We start from the raw sequence: 17566 nt of genomic DNA on the forward strand, positions 1-17566 counted from the left end.
GTATGGTCGTCTCTGGAGTGAAGGCCCCTTTTAACAATTTCCAGATGATTCTATATTTTCCAATAGTCTGCCAATCTATTTCTATCAGCCCACCTTCTATTTGGCCTCTCTACTCTTGTTATCACGGCTGGACAGTGTTTAGTCATTAATATGTTTCAAAGCTTGTAAAACAAGTACAAATTATAAGGTATATTATGTATTATTGATCATATGAAGCCATGTTGTTTTGTAGTCCCAAAATTGGTGTACATAATCCTATACAATTTAATACAATAATGAGGGGAACTAACTTGTAGTGATAAATATTCATACAAATTATTAGATAATAATAACGTGCCGCCATTACGTGACGTAATAACTTAAGCCCCTTGCACACTAATCCTATCGCTATTGTATTATCACCCTAACTATATGAAGCTGATCCAAAAGAAGCCCGTACTACCATAGCATAAAGTGCAAAATGCAGTTTTGTGTAGGGCAGTTGAGAATTGTAATAATATCACTACGTTTGCGTATCGAAGTCTATAAGTTTCCGTGTTTAACTATCAAGCTGGTTTTTTAATTAAAAATGTCGTTATTTTTGTTTGAAGTGCAGTGGAGAGGTCAGACGAAAATAAATTTGCCTTTTAAATATCCATTTAAAGAGATTTTCTATGTCAATTTGTACACAAAACTTAACTAACTTAAGTTCAGATGACAGTCATTAGCTTAAGTATCATTAAGTTTATTCACTGTATAATTGAATTTTGAAAAAAGAACATCAAGTTATGTCAGTTGAGTTTAAAATAAAATATCATTTTTGATTCGTCGATAGCTTGAGGTTCGTTCTGATTTCGAATTCTCAATCAATATCGAAGGTGTTGGCTAGGAGTGTCCCAGTGATACCTATTAGTATAGGGGTGACAATGAGCGAGCTGCCCTGCTATTGGTCAGCGGTTGTGACGTCACGGGGTACGCCCTGATCGCACCGGACCTGACCGGTAATATCCGGATCAAATATCTCCGCAGTAAATCCGTATTTATGTCCATTGTGAGCCATTGAATGGAATTAACTCTCACCTGGTCATCGCATTGAATTCGGGAAAGATGTTTCTTGTTATTTCTGTCTTTTCATGTCCCGTTAACGTTCAAGGGAAAAATAACTTACGCGTTACAAAATTTTCTGGTTTTTGATCTTAAAAATAGCTAAAAGACTTTTTCCGGGAGACTCGTTATCCCACTGGAATTTTGATAAGTACAAACGGAACAAAAACTGTAACATCTTCAATTTAACAAGCGACAAGAGATTTCTAAATATTTGAAATCTCAAAGGTCAAAACGTTAAGTCAATGAAACTCCGACTAGCATTCCTCGCAAGTTTAGTCGGTCCCTTGGCCCATAATTGCTCGTGGCGCCCGGTTCTTTACTTTTTTACCCTTTGTATGGCTGTGTTTTTGTTCGCTTGTTGGTTTTCGGAATTAGCATGTCTTATTAGCATAGCTGTCCGATAAGAATTGATTGCTGTTTTAACAGCTCCGATAGTTTCAATTTTTAGAATATATAATTTATATATTATATCGATCTCCTTATAATAAGTTTATATAACTTATATATTAGGTAATTATGCGAGTAGTAAAAGTAACAAATAATCATCCACCACCTTCACCTATCTTGCGTTACTTTTGCCATTGGAACACTTGGATCCCGATAGTAAATACGCAAATAAGTTATCAAACAACCACATATAGGAACTTAATTACTATATAGTATTATATTTGGACTAAGTAACGATTGTCGCCATTCTTATTATTTGGATAAAACCAAACGGTACCTATCAAAGATTTATGATAAGGGTGATTGAATTTAGAAATTCGTAGGGTTTTTGTGATACGTTTTAAAATTAATTTAATCAAAAGAAACAATAAAGACTAAGGCTTGCCTATATATTTGTAATTATGGTCGCATCTCCTATTAAACATAAATCTATTGTATCTAAAATAAATTAAAAGACAAATTTTCATATCTGTAAACAGTGTAGAAGCTACAAAATGTAAATTTGTACAGCAAGCGCTCACGTTGAATTTATATGATGTTATAAATCAGCCGAATACAAGGTACACGAGTCAGCCTCTAAAGAGACGATGTTTCGATAAAATATGCGTCTGCTCGGGCACCGAATGGTAATATTGTTAACAGGGAGTAAACGGGCAACCAAAAGGAGAATTATATTCGGGAATTTCTCAATAAGACGTTGAGCGCGTGGGGCCTGCGCGGGCGCCGCCCCGCGGCGAGTCTCTGGCGCCTCCATCGATCGTTCGGTCCTCTCACTCGTCTGTAGCGCTGCGTCCCTTTCCCTCGCTCGCGGGTGGCGCCCGCCACGTCATTACTAGCCTCACTGGCCACCTCGCGACCTCTTCGGGGCACTCAGACCTTCCAGGGTATATCATTAATCTATTACGAGGCGCATGTGAGGTAATTCTCGTTTTTCCTCTTTAGAATTCGTCGGGCGCGGTGAAAGGCAAGCTTTTTATAGCGCTTAATTAGTGTCGATCTTTCGCTCTGTCGGCAATGCCGTATATGTCTGTCTATCTACCGATTGTAGATCGCAGGATGGCATTGATGCTCTATTGTGTAGTTAAGGAATGTGATCAGCTATCACTTAGTATGGTTTCTATTACAGAGTTCTTCCGTATGCTATATTTTGGCAATACTGACAATCAAACTTACACAGACACAACGCACACTTATAACAACCCTCAGCCATACAAAGTGAGACTAAATACGCAATGTGAAAAAAAAACACACCCACACCGACATACTCATACGTATAATGTAAGGTTTTATACAACTAGCATTTGATTAGATGTACCTAAGACTACTTTTTAAAGAAATGGTTTCAAATACAGAATTGTAATTTATTAGAGTCAGATCCATTTTTGTCAGAACCATATTTCTATCATAAATAAAGTTTTTATATGAATTATTTAAATTTATTTCTTAGACAAGTCGAATTCGTTAAAGCACTCGAGAGAAGTGATCCGAGTTCAGCAGGAGAATAAATTGTGGTGATCGCGGCTTGAGCGAAATATGTTATGGCTTTCTTAATATATATTAATAAATTTTGTGGCCCTTTAAAAACTTCAGGTCTTAGGTATCTGTGCCTTATGTTTGTTACGGCCTACAGAGACCGCCCTGCGGCGTCGAGGCGTGTCAGCTGCGTCGGCGCAGACCCATTCATATCCAACTGCTAATTACACCCCGTAAAACTCGAACCGATCGTCCTGATTAAGTTCTTGACATCATATTATTTCTTTATAACTGGTTTGTTTATGGTTTGGGGCGATGTCAACGAGTAATGGTGGCTGCAGTGTATTTATTCAGAATGCCTTGAATGGACACATCAATGAAGGAGATAGATAATCGAATTTACCCGTTGAAGCATTGTTATCAATCAGAACTCTTGAATAAATATTGATATGTGTATCTAAAACTTATCTAAAAAGAAGTTAGTCAATATACTATAAGCTCGTATATATGTATAATTAACTACAAAACATCTTAAATCACTTTCTAAATGTTCCTATAAAATTTCATAGATTGTAATAGATTTAGTTTACGTTATTTGAATGTAACTATACAAAACTATGAAACGATTATGTGACGACATTAAACAAGATATTAATGATCATAGTATGTTAATACGTTTCATTCATAGTATAAACCGGTTCCAAAACAGGAGGATTTATTGTTGAGAGATGCATCATTGAGAAGATTCAATAATAACTTTATAAATTTAGGCCATTGGTTGCCCTAAAAATGCAGATTAAAAATTTATTCTCATAAATACAGAAAACAAAGACATATTTAATTTAAATACTGATTAATAATAAATCGGATAATAAAAAGAATAATCTATCACATGCCATAGACAATCATCACAAAATGGTTCTTAATTTAAATTTATTCTTGTAATATAACTAAAAACAAAATTCAATAACGTCAAATGGACCAAAGTTCATTTTAAATTAAGAACGAAAAGAACACAGATTAAGTGAATCAAATTATGGGCTCTTAAAAAATCAACAAACGAAAGGTAAAAACAATAAATCATAGCAGAATGTTTACTCAAGCGGTCCGCAGTTATTAAAGTAATTTAGCACCAGCGTCTGCTCTGTCCACAATGTTTGTTTTGCAGGCGAGAACTTTGCAAAACCCATTATTACGATCGCGTTATGTTTTTTACGGGCAGAAGTGCTTGACTTTTGGTTTGTTTGTTCGTTCTTTCAAAGTCAAGTTTTACCTTTCTATTCTAGCATGAATACAGCGTAATGTTTAAAAAAATTCTGCATATATGTAAATTAGTTTCCTATTGAATTTTGTTTTTCGTATTATTAATTTAATTTATATCAGTTTTTATGTTGACCACTTACGGTGGTAATAAAATGTAATTAAGTTCTATTTCAATTATTTTTTTATTTCACGGCCCATACGGCAAAGTTTTACTTTTTATATATATTGCGCCAAAGGTTCCTGTCACCTGGCGGCGCAAAACCTTACTAGACGCCGGGGGCGCGGGCGCAGTAAACCAGCCACACATTATTTATAATTTATCCATTCATCCGTCTTCGATACTCTGTGTATGAATGTATCTTCATTTTTCTCTGCAAGACATCTCAGTTTCTACTACCTTATGCTAATAATCAATAAAAAAATATTAGTTGAAAGTGGTGTAGAGATAAACTGGCCACATACATACATATTTTTTTTATTAAGAGCAGGTCCAAGTCTTCTTATACTAACTTCTGTGTATTTATGAAACACACTATATTGAGATTTTTATCCTCACCCATACGCATTTAAATATTTAGTTTTAATTTGGTTTAAACACATGCAAAATCCTTTTATATTGTGATTGATGCATATTTTTAGCATAAATACTTAAAATAATTTAGAGGTTTTTAATGACCTAACATATATTTAGTTTCTATGGTAGGTATACACAATGACTAGTTGCAACCATAACAGGTAATAATCAGAATAGGCGCAACAACGTTACTGACATCCACAGAATTATTTACCTCAATAGAGCTATGAAATATCTATTATGTATTAATTTATAAGCTATGTATAAATAACATTATTTTTTACTGAAATAAAATAAATAACTTGCATGGTGTCATTTTATTAGGAATCCTATTCTTTCTCATCCCGTCTGTCGGCGATTCCCGCCTTTTTCTTGCCATACTAAAGCTCATTTTCTCTCCTTCGTAGGAGCTCATCTATAGCCAAAGTCAACGGATGTTATCCAAGTTGCTGTGGCCCAATCCGTCACCTAGTGCGCCCAGAGACCCACACTCAGATCATTTGGTTAGTAGACATTTCATTTTAAATTTCTCAACTGTCACGCTCCTTATTTCAACTGTCGCTATGAAAATTCCTGTCACAGATAGTGTTGATTGTATCACAGACCAAATATTTAATTTCACTCTTAAAATTTAATTCAAACCTTGAAGACCGTTACTCATATTTCTATCAAACGCCCAACTTATTTTTTTACCGCCAAAAAAATTTATGGTCGAACTAAAAAGGCAGATGTTAATGATTCTATTATTTATGATCGAGCCTTGTCTATTGCTTGTTAGCTTTATAATTCCGGTAACTTGATGGGTTATAGGTGATGCGTGTAATTTTCTTTTAAATTATGTTCATTAACTCATAAACAAACATTTAACATGGTACAGTGACGCGAGAGGAATACATTAGTTATGGGGTGCGTTTTATACTTGGTTATATTTATTTATTATGACAGTAATCACGGATGCATTTTCAATTAAAAGAAGCCATGTTATAACGTTAAAAATAAGCAAGCATTAGGTATTAATTTTAATTAAAAAGATTATCAGAATTTCCTTAGCGGGGATATATTGCTTGAGTCATGATTTTATTATTGATGTCTAAACAAAGAATTATTAATGGTATTATACTTACAAATCCTTCCAATAAATAAGAAATAAATCACTGTTGACTTATCAAGATACATATATTAGTAGTAATTAAACGCGTTTTAATCGTTTTTAATGTTAACGACATAGTTAATAAAAATATAGCTCTACATTTCAAACAGTAAATTGGCAGCATAAAATTTGAAATATAATTTTGTAGTAAAAAATTGAAGACAGCCGGAGGCGCCAGCAATCACCTCACCAAGGTGTCTGTACCTAATTATATGGTAGAAAAACACTTCACAAAACCCAAATATTTGTTAATCTTACAATTACATACAAATATAAACCTCCATCTAACTACTTAAGGTTTAGAATTGTGTAACCATAAACGTTTGCTTTATAAATGATATATGAAAAAAGGCCTCAAAGAATTGGCGTAAAAACGACCTTAATTAGGATATGATTAGGGGTTTGTTCTTAACAAAACTAACAAGCGTTAGCCGATGATTATGGTAATAAATAGTTATAGTGTCGTTAGGCAGCTGTCTGTTTGTTTATTACACCCGTATTTTGACATATGCCTTGACTTGATTGAATTTTCTTACCTCTGGTTGTTGGCTATTATTAAGTATTTATACTTTCATTGTTAATAATTTTGAATATAGAATTCAAACTTTAAAATCAAGAAACAAATGAATGCTTTCTTAAATTTTGCATATTGTTGTTTATCTTTTCAATTTAAACTTTTAAATTATCTATGTCATGCTTTTAAGGTTTTTCCAAAGATACCAAACAAACGTCTACCAAACGCACAAGAAGGACATTTGACGGATCACACACTATCTATGGTTTCCTATCATTAATTAAATTAACTGTAGTCTATGGATTTTCCGTGAAAGAGACAGGTGACACTCGCGTGTGAAAACTCATTATCGACGCTAATAAAATAAAGGAACTAGTCTAGTTTCTATAAAAATATAAATATAGAAACAATTCAACAATAACAGTTTCATTCAAGAACAAAAAAATCATCACCAACACATATTCGTAATAATAATTTATAATAAAAGTAATTTTTGTTTATAAGGACTCGCTTATTCCGCGATTATCGCGCAAAAACTGACTTGAATTAAAAAATTGTTTCGATATTAAATTTATCGAGAAAAACTTTAGGCATAAGCCTAAAGAGTAGGTATATATAAATATATATAAACTTTAGGCTTTTTTATATATAAACTTTAGGCAAAGTTTATATTTAACTTAAATAAAGAAAAAGAAAAAAAAACTACCTTATACATATATGTATATATTTCATGTATCTAGTTTAATGGATTTATGGTTCACTAACTTGTAGTTTAAACAATTAAATTTTAATATATAATCTAATCTAAAGTCAGAACGTATAAAGTATATAACCTTCACAAGTTTTTACCTTAGAATTTCTCTTTAATATCATTTGATTTCAATAAATATCTATAATTATAAAATCCTGAAAATATTCAGAAAAACCGCGGGGAACAGTTTTATTAAACGCTAACCATTCTGTCAATTTCACTTCAAAATTATCTAAAGTTGCCATCAGCCTAAAAAATGCAAAATTCAAAAGTAATAAAGTTAAATGTATTTTTATAATAAAAACACAGTAATAAACAATAGACTTAGCGACCTTGTTAAAAATACAAAAAAATCAAGTCATGAAGTATGTATGAGGGCTTGTCCCATTAGGGTAGATATTGGGGCTGTAATTGATTGACTTCGATTGATACGCTTATCATGGTTTCACTCTCGAATTTATTTAATTACTTTTGCTAATAATCCTATCTCACACCACCTTGGTAATGCATGGTCACTTGAAGTCTAACAGCATAAAAAAATGTAAAATCAAATAAATTAAGTACTTAAAAATTGCTCTCTGTAAATTGTGTAAAACATCGTATTTATTTCGATAGTTATTGGATATTTGGAAATGAAAAATTTCTTGTATAGGAGTCAGTATAAATATAGGCAATATTTGGTATTGGCTACAGAAGTGTAACTTCGAGATACATAACTTATGAGTAACTTTAAGCGCACCCAACGGAAGTTCTTAATAAGGTAATGTTTTGCTACATTTAAATAATCCTTCATTCCTATTAATTGTATGATGTTATATATACCTTAATCTTGTCCCGATAAATTAGCTATCCAACATACATTTTCAACAAGCCAGTTTTGAAGAAAAACGGTTTCAGACAAATTACGATATCTCTGTTGGTGATGAAACGGAAGAACTTGCATGGTTTGCATTTATAATTTATATATTAAATAGCCAAAATCGACACGTTAAATTTATCAAAAACTGACAATATCTTTGGCGTAAACTATTGTAAAGTTCAAAATAAGTTAGCTAATATGACATGTTTGTATACAATTACGCACTAAGCATTTTTAGTGTTATCTAAGCCTCGTAACTTCAGACGAACTTTACCAACGGTAATAAAAAAAAAAATTGTATAGTTTGCTTTGTAAAATTAAATTATATTACGACTTTATAACTTAAAGTCGTTATTTCAATTCTAAAGAATTTAATGTTATAAACTAATAATGTTTTAAAATATCATTGTGTCTGTTTCCTCGTTTCAAATTCTTATGTTCACTTAAGGTGTTAAATGCAATAACTTACCTAGATCTTTTGAGTTATTTGACGTATACGGAAAGTGCATAAAATGTAATTAATTCTAATGCTTCATATCCGAGAAGTACTAAAATCAATCACTATCTGTTTTAGAAGATTGGTTTAATTCGTATAAATAAGCTGGTGGTTTATATTTAACATTAAAGACCGTAAAATGGTTGAGACTACCCGGGAAAAGGAGAGTAGGTAGGGCATAAAGAGGGTAAGCTGATGACTTGATAGAAAAAAGATAGGCGCCTAATATTTATTCAAAGAAAAAAAAATATTTTTAATACAGTTGCTCAAAAAGTGGCATATTGCAGGGAGGTATAGCGTTCGGAAAGAGGGCTATTACACACTCGTGCTTTTTCTTTGCCATTCCCGCACTCGTGCGTTTTCTTTGCCAACTGTCAAAACAATGTGTATTAAAAAGAAAAAACCAACCACGAAGGTTTTATTAAAAAGATTCATAGAAGTTTAATGATATATGATTTCTAAATATTATAATAATTGGATTCAATAAGTTCGGTTAGGTTTCTTTTCATTTCATATCAATTAAAAAAATATTAAAAAGAATTTTATAATATATGCAAATACGTATTTTTAAAAAGTTTACTAATAATTGGATTCAATAAGTTAGGTTAAGTTTATTTTATTTCATATCAATAGAAAACAATTTTAAAAAGAAAAAACTAACCATGAAGTTTTTACTAAAAAAAATCACAGAAGTTTTTATGATTCATGCAAATATTTTAAAAAGAAGCTACTATTTGTTTCAATATCAGATTTAATGATTGGACTCAATGAGTTAGATTTGGTTTTCTTTCAATAAAAATAGTCTACTGAAGAATTGGCTGTATGGGCCAAGTTCCCTTTGCCTACCCAGAATGGACGAAGAAAAGAAAAAACAAGCTTTGCTCATATTCTTTGCGGTTGGCGCCATTTTCCAAAAATGTTCTTTCGAGTTGAGTTATTTGTTGCACAAAATGAGTAATTTCGACGATATTTTATTTGAATGAATACCACCCGAACGCAGTATAATTGCATAAAATGCTTCGGAGAACAATTTACAGGAAACATATAAGTCGCTTCATATCTCAACGAATTTCTTCCGTAGAGAGAAGAGAAAAAAAGCAAATAGTTTAATTAAATTGCTTAATTTTTTCGCAACTGTATTAAAAATAGTCGTTCAGTACACGTGCGGTACCGTCATTGCAACTTGTTCCGACTGTCAACCCTCACCTTCGGCTGCGCCTCGGCTCGGGTAGACATTCGTCGGAACTCTTTGCAATGACAGGCTTTCCGCACTTGTAATGAAATATACTATATTATTACTAGTGACTTCCAAATTTAAAATACATATCGTGTAGTGGAAAGGTTTGGAGGATACCTTCACCGAAGAGAGGTATACAGAGGCGACTAATATATTAAATAAATAGGTTAGCAACCTCCATGCTTATAAAAGGATGTAATAGCGTTAAGGGAACTAATAAACGTATGTGTATGATGTTAAACCTATAAAAAATGCTTAATAAAAACGCTGCTTTCGCGTAATATAGAGCTACAACACGTCATGTTATATCAAGAAAAATAACAGTCAGGTATTCTATACTCCCGAGGCCCTACTTTTAGGGTTCCCAAAATCAAAAATTTTATCGATTTTCGTTTGACCACTTAATAAGTTTAGAGCAGTTACCCCAATGGCTTCCGCGTACGAATCTCATCCTTGAGGTCATAGGTTCTATCTTCGGCTGTGGACCAATGGATTTCCTATATATGGTCCGAATTTAACATTCGCTCGAACGGTGAAGTAAAACATACTGAGGCTAACCTAAGACCAAAAAAGTCGATGGTATGTGTCAAGCCCAGGAAGCTGATCACCTAATTCCTGTTAGATTGCAAAAGATCATGAAACAGATACAGAAATCTGTGGCCCAGACCTAAAAAGGCTGTAGTGCAACTGGATTTCTTTTTGTATGCCCCATAGGCACATTTATTAATTATATATAGTATTAGGTATTACTGAAAATTTCGTTTACGCCTGTATAATTCCAGTTCTATTTCGTTGAGTTCTATCAATCTGAACTCTTAATAAGGGCCTATAAAAACATCACTCCATCCCTGTACGTAAGTCATACACAGCTAAATGGTTAGACTCATGAGAGCGATTACAAGATCTTAGATACTCCCCGACGTATAACTTAGTTAATTAATTAGTACTTAATCTCTTCCTAAGAACTATTTGTCTAAGGTAACTTGCTCAAATTCACATGAATTATGAACGCTAAATCATGCAATTTAAATTTGACTTGAAAATTTACGATTTATATATATTTTATACTAAACTTATTTACCTATATTTGCAATTTCTTTTCGCTGACAAATTGTGTTTTTCAGCTTTCTATAGAGTTTTGTTCTCCCTGTTTTATTTCTCCCTGTATTGATTGTGACTCTTTCAATCGGTATTTAATTGTTCATACAAAGTTACAGTGTCAAGTTTTCTTCATCGTTCGTTGATTTGTTCTCATTAACCTTCTATAGCGATATAATTGCATATTTATCATGTAAAGGGAAATATTAGCACATAATGGCTAGTTGTATTTAATTGGTTGCTACGCCATGCGTGAAATGACGGTTCATGTGTGCAAATATTGGACATAACATCAATGACACGTTATTTAACGTGACTTGAACATCTCAGGACTGTCTAATTGTTATAGAATGGAGTGCTGACAGTTAAAATGTGTGCATACTGCCCATTAACCGCCAGGCATTAATTTGAAACGATTAACTGTATTCTTACTTGAATCGTTTTATAAATAGTTTACATGTGTAGTAAAGAAATATTTTGGTATGAAACAATTGAACAGCGCTTCGCGGGCGTGTTTAGAACATCACGTATAGATGAAATATAAATCCAGTAGTAAACGATAAAAAAATATATGAAAATTTTTATTTGAGCTGTTGAAACCTGACGTTACCGTCTTGACGACTATTTAACTAGGAAGCTGGCGAGATTTTAAGGAATTTATGAATTATGTTTCGGCCAATACGACAAAATTTTCTTAATGAGTCTCGATAAGTACGTCGTTTGTTGATGTTTTTAAACTATAGGTTTCTGCAAAGTTGATACTGAATCATTTGAGCGTCCTCTGTATGCAATAGCCAATATGTATCATTAATTTTAGATAGCGAAGAAAATTTAGATTTTGAGAAGACAGACATCTAGATCTCCGTATTATCACAGGAGGTAGATGTAAAAAAAGTCTATTAAATCATTTGTTCGTTGCTGTAATTGGTTCATTCGATTTATTAGAACCCACTAGATACGAAAAAAATGGCAGACATTTTACTTTCCGACTTTATGTTGACACTTTCAACGCGCTCTTAATAGGAAACGCGTGGTAAACGGTGAAAACTGGTGGCAGACTATTTTTCTGCGGTTGTACGCGGGGATTTTAAACGAATACTGCAGGTCTACAAAGCGTGCATTTCATGTATTTTTTATTATCGAAAAGATCTTAGAATATCTTGAAAAAACCAATCAAGCAGCCATCTAGGAGTTGTCTATGCTTTATTGTTTTTATTTTCATTTTGACAAAGATTATAAACTTTTCTTTTTTTTAATACCTGTTTTTTTTTTTAATTTTTAGGGGGTGTCAATTGACAACGCTCCGCTACCACGGGGACAGACGTGGTCCTTAATATTTCTTATCGTATAATTATCGCTATCAAAAAGTCCATCGAGCAAATCTATAGATATTTTGTTCGCTAGCTCCTTAGCTTATACTAAAGGTTATTTTAGCAAGAGCGTATGCAACTGCTCTATACATTGCAAATATGTAGTGAAGATTTCTTATAGACATGCGAAAAGAACATATGAATAATCGATACCACATAAGACTCGCATACGATATCAAAGCGCTTCTCTCGATTCCCGCATCCCTCTGCCTTTAAACTTTAAAGCAAAAAGCTCGTACGCGCTGAAGGGGAATCGTGATTATTAAGTTTTCCGACTTACAAGTTCCATTATAAATCCGGATATAATCTAGTGAAGACCATTGAATTAATAGACATACACTTACATACCGCCGTGCCACTTCTATGCTGAATAAAGGTATAAAACTATAAAAACCCTTTTAACAGACCCGCTGAGAGCATCATCACTCAAGTATAAAATCACCGGTACATTAAGAGGCAAAATTGTAAAGAACCCCGGGTTCTGAGCGTTTGTTGGACGGATGAGTTCATTGTGAATGGCCGGTTATAGTTTGATGTTTCTTGTAATTGCGGCGCGGTGCCACTGTCTTTATGAAATTCTGCTCTACATTTAAATGTGTTTTAATACTAATGGGATTAGACGCGTAAAATGGAACGCTTTTCCAATCCTTTCTTTGTGTATCTTTCCCACGTTGCAATTATCATCTTTCAAAGGCGTTTTACGGTCTAGTTCTGAAGTGACATGAAGAGGCCTGACGCACTACTTTGAGGTTTAGATCAAACGGTTTTAATAAAAATCATTTAGGACCTATTTGGGATCTACAGATATATTTATGATAAACAAAATAAATTACAGTATGATTTTTTTTATATTATGCAATAGATACATAAATAATTATTTTTATCTTTAAGTTTTGAATGTTGGAAGTGTAAACATTTATATAATAGGTGTTAAATATTTGTTAATCAAATGAATCGTTGTTTGTAAACAAATTTAATTTATATTATGTTGATAATCCAACCAATATTTAAATATAGTAGATACATATGTATCTATATATATTACTATTCTATTAGGAACCATACAACTTATAATAATAAAATAGTTTCCAAATTTCAAATAATACTTATATTCCGCTTTTAAGTCTCCGATATTATCCATATTCTTTATATACTAATAATAAAACTAAATATAAAAGTTTAGATTGCTATGTGAACCACAAACTGTAGAGGCACTCTATTATCTACAGTAAACTGGGAGTATCATGATCTGTAATTTGCGGATAAAAAGCAGAACAAAATAAACATTACCTTACCTCAACCGTTTCAAAACCAGCTCCATTATTGTCTTATAAAGGCTTGATACTGCGACCATTAAATTATACGACTAACGCCATCTATTAGCCAACTGGCGAATTATATTTTTTATGTCATTAGCTTTATCAAATCAATCAGTTATGATAAAAATATTTTTTGCTTCTTTAATAAGGATTACTGCGTTGTATTATAGTAGACTCTTAAGACGTTAAGCAAAGTACTAGTCCAGTCTACTGTGCCTTATAGCTGTCATGATAATTAATCTAGTAAAAACCTTAGAACAATATAATAACGTCCAAGCGGCCCATTTGAAACTAAACTAATAGTTGATTTCTGATTCGAAATTCAAAGGCTACGCCGCAGAGACAAACGGTTTGAATAGCTTAAAAACAATACTATTTTTAAGTTTTCACTTAAAAAGCTGCACTTGAGCGCGGCTGGTATCAATTTCGTGCCGGCAAAGCGAAGTTTACTCACCACTGTTTGCTTTGGCGGGCAAACATTAACACTTATGCATCGTTTAAAAGGCTGACACGATCATTTTTCGTTGCTTTTTTAATTCGCTTTAATAATGTCTTATGTACATACAATACAATGCTAACAAAAAACAATTTTTAATTACAACGCATTATTCAATTATAAATTATAATTCTTTGGATATTTCCCCGACCATATTGTCGTCGGGCAGTGGTGGCCTAGTGGTTACAGCGTGCTATTCTCATCCCTGAGGCCGTAAGTTCGATCCCCGGCTGTACACCAATCGATTTTCTTTCTATGTGTGCATTTAACATTTGCTCGAACGTTGAAGATCGCCATAGACTCAGAAAGTCGACGGGGTGTATTAGACGCTGCAGGCTGATCACCTACTTGCCTACTAAATTATCAAATGATTATGAAACAGATCCTCAAAAGGTTGTAACGCCACTGAATTATTTATATTATAATCATTCACTTCCGTTATTTAACTCTTTTAAATCCTAGGAAAAAGTCTTTTAATAAATAATAGAAACTTAATACCCTTCATATAGTGGTAATTCAATATTGCCAGGGATGGGTCGGCACCTGTGTCGGCGCATCAAAGGCTGCGCAGGCGATGCAAGCAAATATTTATTTTAATTTACTGCCCGCCGATCGCTCGTTAATCGCTAATGGATTTGCTCCCGCGAAAATAATTTCAAGTTGAATCTCTGCAAATATTAATGTCACGTTTTAGTCTTGTTTTTAATATTTACAGGAAATATTTCCATAAATCCAGAAACAGAAAATTCTATCCTGCAACATTTCGTAATAAGATATAAGTTACAATGTCTTAATTACATAGATATAACCAAGTTATACACGACAGATTCACTTTCTATAAGTTTAGATAGAGTCCAGTCTTCCAAGTAATGTTTGTAAACTTTATTAATGAACCATTTATTTCAAGAAAGTGTTGAAAATTGACAATGACCTTTCTATTGCTCAACTATTAAACACTAACACAATTTTAAATTAATTTGTGATGCTATTACCTAGCTTGTTCCCTCAATAAATGAACGAACCAAAATTATCAAATATAATAAATGATTGGTGTATGCGGTTTTGGCGATTTCTTAAAGAAATGTGCTCAGTTATTTCTCCAGCATCCGCATTTGTCATTTGCCCAGTATCAGTTCTACAATTAAAATAGCAGTAATAGCCTTCCGAAAGCTTCTGATCCACCTTACGCAAACATGACATTTGAGATTCAAGCTACCAATTAGAAATAACGGGAGCATATGGAACCCTATCGAAGCTCCAATATTTGTCAAAGCTTTAGTAAAAAGCATTATGTTGACATGGCTAAGACGGTTTGCGTGTTAGTAAGCACAAATATTATGTCGGCGGCTTCTATGACGTAATCTGGTTTAAAACGTTTTCAGTTTTTATTCTTCTTTTGTTTATACATGTATTAGATTATTGTGTACTAACGTTTCATATAAATTGTATTGTTTATTTACTGTAAAATCCACACCTTTGTTGTAGTTTTAACCTTAAATGCTGACGATTATTTTATCTATAGATATAATTCATACTTAGGCAATACATATTTAACACAATGTTTCCACATAGGTACAATCTTTGATACTTGATGGATGTATTTTTGTCTCGTCTAGGTTCAATATACTTACAAGAGTATGTGTTGTAAGCTAAATGAGTTGTATTAATAAAAAAACTTTAATGTATGGTAAAATTCAAATTCAGCTCCAGCTACTTCACACGGGTTTTCTAGACCTAACCTTGAGGATATCATGGGGGTGTGTTTCATAAATATTGAACGATTGAATCGATAATGACTGAATTTTTATTGAAATGTTTTTTCTCTGAATTGCAATTTAGTTTAGTGCAGAGAATTAAAAAAATCGTACACGTTGCCAGATGTACCGGTTCTTGTTTATTGAAATTCTTTCGCTCACCCTACGGCTGACGGATAAACATTTGCTTACTTTAAATTGACAATTGTCAATTTCAATTCTTATATTAACAATGTAGCTCTATGTTAGTATAATGATTATGGTAGTACGTATACTAATGTAGGTCATCTTGTCTGGTCTGCATTTTTTCGATGCATGAAACAAGAGCTAAGTACGATACAACAGTTATAAGATTTACGTTATTAGTTTTAATTAATTAACCGAGTTAGTGGGTGTAATACGTAAATCCCTAATAAATCAGCGACTGATCAAATTATCCAACAAATAAAGCTTGTCGTAAAATTATATTCGATCTAAGCGCCTTGCCGAATATTCCGTCTTACCTTCAGCGAATTCTCAATATGTGCAATAAAAAAAATCTATAGAATCGAATCACGTCCCGAAGTCGTTCCGCGAATTAAAATCACAAAAAGATAGAAAAGGACAGCTGCAGGGCCCGCGCGAGAGAACGAGCGACATAATATGCAACATCGCTGCATCCACGCCCCTATAGGAATAAAATTCAAAATAAGATTTCAAAGGAAGTAAAAGGAAAAACAAACAGTCGCGGCTTTCTCTAGTTCGTTAGAGCGAGACAGGTATAGTTTCGTCGGCCTCGTATATTGGTTAGTTGATATGACTTATGGCGCGTATGTTTGCCGCGAATTAGCCATTTGGTGCGAATGCATAGGGCGACGCCCGGCGCCCGACGACGCGATGCGTTCTAAAACGTGCAACTGCAATCGAATGAGCGATATATAATTAATTATATCGCATTTAAGTATAAAAGTCACGTATTTTTGTCTTTACTGCGTTAAGAGCCTTGAATTGAAGTACGCGAGGAAAAAGCGAGTGAGCAAGGAGGGTAAATATTATAAGTCATTATATTTTATGAGCTAAGTAATTAAAATAAAAAGAGTACGATACATTTCAGAACAAAAAGATATCATAATAAAAAATTAAGTGGACTTCACGCAGCGCCATCTCGTGGGGAATAGCAATGGAAAACTATTTTTTGTTATTTATATTTAATATATTTACTATGCAACATTAAATTAGTATGTAGAATTAGTTAATGTAGAATTAGTTAATGTGTGATTAACTAATTCTACATTTTCCTCCAAGTAATTATAGATTTATTAAAAAGTGCGTATTGCTTCGGTAGTGATTGCCGTTTAATTACTCCCTATTAATCACCTATTATGGTCAATGAATTAGGCATTAAAATAATTGCAAAGACGTGATACAAGCCAATAGAACACTACATACTTCATCGAATCGATTATTTTCACGCGACGAATAATAGATAAAATACTTAATGTCTCTATTCACACGAAACGCAACAATTAATTTAATATCTGTGACCGTGACGAAACGAACAATGACACGTAGCGCCATCTTTTGTTTAGTATCCCAATTGTATTTTTAGGGATGTGTTACTTTTGTGATCTTTGATCGATAATTTTTGTAGTATATTTTCGTCAATAATACCTATAAAAATACTGAAGAAGGGAAATTCA

The 17566-nt window shown here is 33.0% G+C and overlaps 1 protein-coding gene across 7 annotated transcripts in view; it reads left to right on the forward strand.

The window, feature by feature from the left end:
- LOC110993331 (optomotor-blind protein) overlaps positions 1-17566 on the forward strand; it is an 80274-nt gene that overhangs the window by 51864 nt on the left and 10844 nt on the right. For 4 of the 7 annotated variants that reach the window (XM_045634654.1, XM_045634655.1, XM_022259544.2 and 1 more), the window contains exon 4: positions 5251-5346. The exons of the other annotated variants lie outside the window; for them this stretch is intronic. In XM_045634654.1, the coding sequence (XP_045490610.1) occupies positions 5251-5346 (96 nt within the window). The remainder of the gene's footprint in view (positions 1-5250; positions 5347-17566) is intronic. 7 annotated transcript variants of the gene reach the window in all.

Source organism: Pieris rapae, chromosome 3 (assembly GCF_905147795.1).
Source record: "Pieris rapae chromosome 3, ilPieRapa1.1, whole genome shotgun sequence".
NCBI lineage: Eukaryota > Metazoa > Arthropoda > Insecta > Lepidoptera > Pieridae > Pieris > Pieris rapae.